General features: G+C 38.7%; 1 protein-coding gene across 2 annotated transcripts; it reads right to left on the reverse strand.

The window, feature by feature from the left end:
* Nucleotides 1–206: 206 nt before the first annotated feature.
* LOC143469474 (neural proliferation differentiation and control protein 1-like) lies at nt 207–5770 on the reverse strand. Of its 2 annotated transcripts, XM_076967176.1 has the most exons (8): nt 5356–5770; nt 5019–5144; nt 3562–3628; nt 1665–1775; nt 1354–1447; nt 1146–1225; nt 955–1075; nt 207–887 (listed from the first exon to the last, which is right to left on the reverse strand). In XM_076967176.1, the coding sequence occupies exons 1-8, from the start codon at nt 5474–5476 to the stop codon at nt 741–743; spliced, it is 867 nt and encodes a 288-aa protein (XP_076823291.1). In that variant the 5' UTR covers nt 5477–5770; the 3' UTR covers nt 207–740. The 2 variants fall into 2 exon arrangements, with proteins under 2 accessions (XP_076823291.1, XP_076823292.1); XM_076967177.1 differs by lacking the exon at nt 1665–1775.
* Between the last annotated feature and the right edge of the window lie 3338 nt (nt 5771–9108).

Consider the following 9108-nt stretch of genomic DNA (forward strand, 5'->3'; position numbering starts at 1 on the left):
ATCTGAGCTGAAAACGAAACAGATGGTGCTGGAAGACATAATTGAAGCATATGACCTTTCGTTGACCTTACGTGCGGGTTGAGGTTGACTTCAAGCACCGGTGAACGTCGCTAATTGTCACGTGAACAAAGTTTCGAAACTTGGTGGCCTAAATTTTGAAAATCCTGCCGGCTCTTTTCCTCACTCGGTTTTATTACAGGTCGCCATACAACCACGTTCGTATATTATTACATCACCATGACATTATAATTGCAAAATCCCAAAAAACCCCAGTACAATATGCAAAGAGTGGGGTTTGTAGAAGAATTGGAAACAATAAATAGACGATACAGAAACAAATTGCACAATCACCGGCACATGAAAGCTAGAAAATAGACACAAAGTCAAACAGTGAAGAAAGTTCAACTTTTTAAAATACAAAAATATATAGAAGAAAAATGTCAGTCTTCGCGCGCTTGTAAAAGTCGACAAATTCGCAAAGTAGAAGGAGGCGCGTATAAGAACAAACACAAGAGCTAAAACAGTAGAAAGCATTTCATTACTGAAAGCTCTTTTATCCATCCTATACGTACTATAGTTGCAACTTCCGAGAGTTTGCTCCTAAGGAGAAGGTATTTTGCTGTATATAAGGCAAATAACATCAATATATCTTAGCTATGTAGGCTTCGAAACGATGGAAAGCCGAATTTAGCTAAAGTCGAATATTTTCTATTGTTTACATAAAAAAATCGAATGAAAATTTATTTGTCTGAACTTCCGCGAATAGCCGCGGCGTAAATCGCGTTCGTCTGGAAGTTGGTGGCGACTGGATAAGAAAATTTTCCGTTAGTTTTCCCGGACATTTCCTGAAAGTACGGATTATGGACCTCCATGTCACCATCCACCGCCTGAAATAAGAATGCGCCCGCTTTATGCAAGAACGCGGAATCTTTATGAGGTCACAAGGCTATTTACCGACGCGAAACCGGAACATTCGTAAACGGTGTATTCCCCGTCGCTTGTTTCTTCATCGTCAATTTCAAGCTCAGCGGCGTCGTCTAGCGGATCGTTTGTTCTTGATGATGCGCTCGATTCACTGGGGATGATGAAATATAAAATTGAAAAGGAAAAAATGTTAAAATAAGTAAAAATTGCCAGGTAATTACCTCGACATCGCTTTCATTTTCTTCTTGGTCTGGTTGTAATGATAAACCTCCGCGCTCTTGTTTAAATTCACATCGATTGGCTGAAAAAGAAAAGAACAATTATGTGATTTCGATGATGTCGAGCAAAAGCAAGATGACTACATGACTATTAACATATCTGACATCATAATATTATTTATGATGTAACAATCAAGTGCGTGGTTCTGACCGGTTCTAAGGATTGTTCGTGAAGCGGATTTGGTCCGGTAACTCCGTACGCCGGATAATCCGTCCGCTTCGCCAGTCCTGCAGTGGTATGTGCTCTGAAGTGGAAAAAGATTTGTAAGAAATAAATAATAAATATGCATATTATAAGAAATAAGTTGACGAACTTAGAGTCTGGGAGTTCCAGTTTTTAACATAATAATGACGTAATTGACGTAACAGTGATGTAAAACACAAAACAGTGCCATGCAGATGATAACACAAAAGAAAAATTAGATAGAAAACGTCAGGACTTCTCTGTGCCTCTAGTCTCACCCTGATTGGTCCAAATTGCGACCAGAAAAACTTGAACCGTTGCGAATGAGAATTGACGAATCAGATGATCGATACAAAACGCGCTCAGCCGTGACTAGAAGCTTAGTATGGCTGAAGGGACAACATCAAGCGTTGAAACATGCACATCATGCAAAAGAAGAAATAAATTGCCAAAAAAAACATTAATTAAATTTCAAACAATCTGCACAATAATTGCTAATTACAAACAGCAGTCGTTGTGCGATTATGACGACATAATCAAGTAATGCGTCATATCGTGTCCGCAACGTTATACAATAATACAATAGTTTGCTTTGTTCCAAGAATCGTGCTTTGGCTGATCAAAATTAAATATTACAAAAATGCTTTCAATGACGTCGATTTATGACGTTGGTGAATATTGGTAACATCCTATTGCAGCTGGATATTGTCGTATCCGTTATTATGACGTCATTCCAGGCAACTTTTACTCAATTCTTAATATTAATGAAATAGCAAATTAATGATGATCAACACCGTCTTCAATTAACTGCGTTGTTTATATGAGATTCATTACAAAAGAACTTTCCAATTTGCAACAATAGCACTTAAAACATCTTCTAATTTATAAAATATCTTACCAGTTTGCAACAAATCTGAAAATTTTTGAAAAGCTAAAATTTTGTCCGAGTTTTGTAAACAGCTGCCACCAATGTTTGGAGGCATTAGAGCAGTGCCCAAAAACACCACAAGTGGTCGCTAAAGGTACGTTTATGAGGTTTAACACAGATATGGAAAAAGGTATCCCGACAAATCAAACCTGGAATAGTGTTAGAAATAGCATTTCAATTGTTAGAAGAAAGAGGGGTTCGCATTGACACAAACGCGGCTAAAAGCGCCAGAAGTCAAGCGTTGTGGCAGCACTTAATGCTGAACCAGTTTAAAGCATCAATGAGTGTTTCCACTTGAAAAAATAATTTCTGCTTCAGAATGAACTTTGTCACATTTCACACTTTCAATTTTGAGAACCCTTTGTCACGTGAAGGGGCTCGCGTGATCACTAACACCCTCGTAACAATATGTCGATTATTTACGTAACCCGGCTGCATTGCGAGCACGAAATTTAGTATCAAGCTACTTCTGGCAAATTCTGTTGAAAACACACGATACGCGGCTTTCATAGGTTACAATACATCTACAGAAATGCAGAAGCGACGAAAAAGGGCTTTCCATGTCATTAATAGTTGCGTCAAAAAATCGATTCAGTTGGAAGAATCCTGACATTCCAAAAGAATATTTTATTTTCATATTGGTTTACGTGGCAACGTGAAAACCACTGCGCATGCGTACAGTAAGAACGTCATCTGACATCAATTTGTTATGTTCAGGTTAGTCAAAATCAATAATAGTTTGATCGATTTTTACATCTTCAGTATTTGCCATTGATACCGTGAGCCTACCGTTGTCATGGTTACCTGTAAATGTACCACAAGACGCGCAGGTAGCCTGTAGCAAAGCTTTCTGACACGACTGGTCTGCTCGTCCTAAAATTTACAAGCTTGGTAAGCGTGCATAATAGTTTAAATATCACAGCGACCACATCACTTAGTGTAAGCAATTATACGGGGCCGGGTCAATGAATGTGACCTTTGACCTTACTTGTAGTTCAACGAGAACTTCAGTCGTCCTAAGTTTGACATTAAGTTGCTTTATCGTCGGCATCGTAAGAGCTTTTCTAGTTCATGATTTATTATTGGCTCACAATGCTTGCTCACGATATTTCATGTGAAAACCAATCACGAACTGCTGCGCCTCACGTGAAATGAAAAGCAGTGGAAAAATAATATCATGCGTGTGACGACACCAAGATGCGATGGAGAAATCATGCGCAAGCTCACATAGACATCAAATAACTCACCGGTACCAGCAGACTCCAGCTGCAGTGAAACCTAGAACTCCAATCATGCAGGCAAGTGCGATGATGACTGTAGGTGCAATGAATAGAATTTTATGCAGTTATAAGACGATTATTTAAATTAAATCTATTAAACTATTAAAGTACGTATATGATACAAAAATATTTTGAATAAAAACTACAATGAAAGACAAAGTATTTGAAATTATTTATCTCATAAATAATATTAAGCAAAGCAAAGCTCTCTTCGTTAACACAAGCTTGCCTTCATGCTAACAACACTTTGTCTAGATTCACGACTGAATTATATTTTGTAGCTCTGGATGTGGCAAATCTTCATCTATGTGCATGGAACCCGGCACGAAATGTCGCTTTTACCCTCAAATACCTTGGTGAATTTTTATTTTAAGATTGCTACATATAGTTGTTCTTAAGCTATCTTTTCCGCTGATTAATCGATATTTATTAAGCCCATTTTATTTTTATGACGTCATGTCCTCTTACGCAATAAGCGAAATTAAACGTCATTATGTGCATGCTGAAGTTGGTGTAAAGAAGTTATTGGAACATTACAGACTAGACCTGCAACACGCATCAAAATATCTTTAAAATGGTGGCCTGAAATGGTAGGTACGTAAATGGGACAACCGTTTCACACCAATACGACAGAAATTATTATTTCGAGGGTCTTACCACGGCCAGGTAATCGATGGAAGATGATGAGAAAACAACACATGGTGACGTAGACTAGCGAGTAGGCTTGCGTAGGAGAAAAAACAAACGGAAACGCCAACCACAGAGGTATAAGGCTATAAGGCATATGTGTTTATAACCACTCGCAGCTGTAATAGCTTAGTTCGCGTCGCCTCGGTTTAAATTAGGCCGCAAGTACTCGGCTTAAACAATGGACTTGGTTCACCTTGAGCGGACGTGAAACAGCGGCAGGCGAAGACTTGACAATTATTTGTTTTCAAAGTTCACGCCTTACGTAGGTTCTATCGATTATCGATTAATTATGTCGATGAACGCAAATACATGAGCACCTCTCCTGTATCGCTAATTCTATAAAGGAGTCGCATAAATATTTCACGGCAATTTTTACCTTTAACGAAACGGCGCTGACATTTGTAAAATGTGTGACGTCAAAAACAAAAAAATGGCTTCATCATTGTTATTTAAAGAAGGCAAATTGCGTCTTATTTTTGGACGACACCAAACGATCTGTGGACAGCGTTCTGGGGCTTTATTGATATATTTACTGCTTAGAAACATCATTTTAGGTTTATTTCGTAATAGGTCAAAGGTCGAACGGGGGGGGGGGGGGGTCATTTTAATGATATTTTCAGCGCATCAAGAATGAAAACAACAGAAGCTTTTTGCGTCTAAATCCGTCTTTTTTAGAATTTTCAGCCAAACCGAAACCCAGAGCGTGACACAAGCGGAATTTTTCAAGCACTTACCAATATAAATGACGTTGTTTAGGGGTGCAGGACTAAGGTTATGGGCCACACCCTGTGGCTCCTGGGGTTGTATTGGAATGGTGGTAGGAGTAACATCGCCTACATTTTCATTTTGAAACACAGCATCTGTGAATGCAACATGACACTTATCATAATCATAATAAGGATAGAGCTATCCACAATGTTTTCAGTTTCTTAACTTAATCATGCGCTTTCTACACAGTGTGATTGCTTAACACAGCCGAGCCCTTTACTCAAACATAAAAACACAATAATTGATAGAAAGTTCGAATTCTTGCTAATTGCCACAAGCTCATTCATTTTAGTTGGCGCTTACTCTCCTCTTGTTGGGCAGCGGATAAGGCGAATAGATCGGCACAACAAAGGAAAAAGAAAAGTCGCGCGGCAGCGAAAGCGCAATTGACAATCAGAGGAAGTTGATGACGCGGCGATGACATATTATTGACGTGTCGTCAGTTGAAAATATCCGAAAAAAATAATCCAGCTTTGCTCATTGCCAGTAAAATATGCGGCTTCGTGAGCAAAATGAGAATTCTTTGACTGACTTGCGTGAGATTTTAGTTCACAATCTTGTTATTTTCTGTACCAGGAATTTGATGATGACAGACTATGACAGACAAGAGGTCTCTGAGGTACTTCGGGTTGGAGAAATTGCTTTTTGCTGACCTTTCCCTAGCCGAAGTGACCAATAATACCCTAATACATAGTCCTTTATGAAAGTAAAAGAATGAAAACCGGTTAAAACGGATCTTTAGAAGTTCCTCCTTAAAAATGAAAATTTCCATTCTGTGAAACAAAATAATTCTATCCATGTTCACAGGCAGATTTGATCCCAACCGAGATTCGATCGAGCTTAACAAGTGTTCGCTCACAGAGGCTCTTAAATGTAAAATCTACTTCATCATAATCACCTAATCTAGCAGCGAAACCCAGCAACTACTTAATAAAGTCATATACTGTTTGTATCATTCTTCCCCACGCAACTGATGATTGTTTGTTCACGATGAAAGCTACAAATTTGTTTATGACGTCGGTTTATCGTCAACGTTTGTCCTGGTTATTTTCCGGTGTCCGGCGTAATTCATAAATCGACTGCATACGCTGCGGACAGCTGCTCCTTTTAAAAGCCGATCCGGATTAAATCAGAAAAGTCTTAAAGTTTGCCGCACCAAGGTGGAAAAACTTGCGCTACGATCTGCGCATGCGCAGTCACCGTGTCTGGGGAAACACGAAACCGAAAGATACTTCCGCTAAAAATAGTTTTCCCTTATAACCGCACATGTCAGCAATTTGATGGACACAAATGGAAAAAGCGGCATTAAATATTTAAAGCAGTGTCATAGTCGCGTGCTTAAGGGCCTAAATACAACGTGTGCGAGTGTTCCAAGATCAGAAACCATCGCTAACTGATGACGACGTAAGTAATATCTTGTGTTTCGTCACAATTCTACTGATATCAGCCTACCATAAATGAAAAAAAATTAAGAAAAAAGTCACGCAAGGGAATACTTCAATACTAGAACATGAAGACGCTGTGATATACGGTTATCCGTATCTTACTACACCTTGCGAAAGGCGGTTGCTCACCTGCTAAAATGGCTGCGACAGAAAAAATGTTTGTCGAAATCTTATCTATTGCCCTGGTCTCATGCACTGATGGTCCTGGACGTCTATTGCCCTGACACCAAATAGATTCTCTGTCAAGTTATCAAAGCCATCCTTCACCTACAACCTTGTATTCATCGTCAAACACTCGCCCAGTATTCGTTTGAGTTCGATTTCAACCGACATCTTCTGTGTTTTAACCTAACGAGTAAATATTTTCCAACGATACTTAATTCACTCGCTATACCAACACTAGTATTCATGACGTCAGTGGACAAGCAATCGAGTTGTTTTTTAATTTTTTTTCTGGAATTGAACTCGGGCTAAAGTTTTCCATAGAGAGCGTCTTTTTGCGACTGGATCCCAACTTTCAGTTTTAAAACTGTTCAAATATCAACTGAATAACGGCAAGTCGAAGTAAAGTTAGTTAAATGGACAGCACTTAACTTGTCACACAAATTTGATGTTTTTACAAGAGCAAGGCACTGAAGCCAGGCACTTATACCTGCCACAAACATCACATTACTGATAATAAATCCTGGCTACGACGCAAGCTTTCTACGTCATGAATACTTAGTGTTGTAACAACCGGGTTGAATATAACGTAGGCTGTTCGGTGACGTGTTTTAAGAACCTATTGATCGTTCAAACACGGGGGAAAAATCTATATTTAAATGATTGGAAGCGTCGTGGGCTCGCCTATTTGATTACACCGAGCATTCTTTGTAAGAACAGGAGCAAACACAAAGGACGCTTGCACCCGTAGGAACTGGTCTAACCGCTAATTCTGGACCAGATTGACGTAATCTTTGGCCTCTGTATCTGGCTGTGAATATCAGGTTATAATTATGCGTTCAAGCCGACTTGAAGAATCTAAGACTTACTCTTTAATTCATTTTCTTTGACTTGTCAATTGGTAACAAGCTATGTAACTAATAGGCCGTAGCTACATTGAGGCAAATATACCGCACTTGACTTCGTAAATTTCCTGAGGTTCTGGCACAAAACATTTTTATCGCTAAACTACATTTAGCAACATACCCTACCGCGGACGTACTTGACATATTTGACTCGGTAATGATCTAGGTACCCTGGCTTCGGCTTTGCAGGTTTCACGGATATTATTCAGTATGAAGCTGCTACACCGATTTCAAATGAAGCGTACAAACTGTATCGGCTGACTGCCGCACTCAGAAGTCTTATTTTACCTTCGCTGCTGTCAATTTTCCATTGTTTACGTCACAAGGGAAGCTGAACGTCGACTGAATTCACACCAAAGCAAACCCGGATGTACTTGAAGGTAATAATGAGCCTATTGTTACGTCAATAATCCACGAGGCACAGGGAACAATAAGATATTTCCTATTGTTATATAAAATGAGTCAAGTTCTTAAAATTCGGAAAAAGATTACTTTGGCAAATTAAAATTTATTATTGATAAGTTTTGTCGTTGAACAAGGCAACTTGGTAAATACTAAATGCTATGAATACTGTGCTAATAATCTAAAAAAATGGAATAATATCCATCCAAGACGTTTATCAATAATTTAAACCGTCCATTTGTTCATTGTAAAAAAATGAACGGTTTCGTTTTCACAAGCTAACTTTATGACGTAGTTACGTTGCTGAAAACGACCTGAACACAATCTTCTCCACCAGTTTTGTGACATCACAAGAACCACAACACAATGCATTGTTAGACTGGTAATTCTGTTTTTCACGTTTTCCCAAACATTAAAGTCAAGTTACTTGATAAAAATAAACCAGAGCCTTTGTTGTGCGAAGAACGAGCAAATGCAGACGATAAATTATTCAAAATGATTTCGAAGCCGAATCGGGCGACTTTAAACAAACAACGAGTTGGGTCCGACCGCTTTTACAATGACGCAAATTTTTGAAAGTATGTAACAGTTTGTTGTAGATTTTTCACCGAGTGAGTTTTGCAACTTCAGAAAACTTTCAAAGCAAGTTTCTTGCTTTCGCGATAATTCTCCGTCTGAATGTCAAATGTTTTGCATTAAGTGTTTCGTCATAATAACAAAATATTACGAAGGGCTCGTTGGGATCAAAATATTGACCGTTATTTCGAATCAATATGAAGCAAACGTTAATTGAAATGATATTTTGCGATTATAATTATTCGTCATAAACTGTAAACCGCGTTGGAATCGCGTGATTAGTTGATATAAATGTCTTGCAAATGACGTCGTAAATTTCAAAGTGTGATGTAATAAATAAATTCAAGACTTATTAAACTGCGTGACACTCCTTCAGCAAAATCTGCGCTGAGCTTATCCAACACAACAGCAACATGAATGAATAACAGCTCACATTTTCACGCCGCTCATTTTAACGGCCTGATTCTCACACATTCCAATGAAAGCACAACCAGTCATGCGCGAAGTAATTGTTCAAAAACAATAAGCCCGAGCGACACTGTGCGGTGGTTTCTTTTTGCTCTTGA

The sequence above is a fragment of the Clavelina lepadiformis genome, chromosome 8, assembly GCF_947623445.1.
Source record: "Clavelina lepadiformis chromosome 8, kaClaLepa1.1, whole genome shotgun sequence".
Lineage (NCBI taxonomy): Eukaryota > Metazoa > Chordata > Ascidiacea > Aplousobranchia > Clavelinidae > Clavelina > Clavelina lepadiformis.

Coding starts and splice junctions, on each gene's coding strand:
- LOC143469474 (XM_076967176.1), bottom strand. CDS start 5,476: ATGTCATCGCCGCGTCATCAACTTCCTCTGATTGTCAATTGCGCTTTC. Junction 3,629..5,018: donor AAACAACGTCATTTATATTG/GTAAGTGCTTGA, acceptor TTGCACCTACAG/TCATCATCGCACTTGCCTGC. Junction 1,076..1,145: donor AAAATGAAAGCGATGTCGAG/GTAATTACCTGG, acceptor CATCATCCCCAG/TGAATCGAGCGCATCATCAA.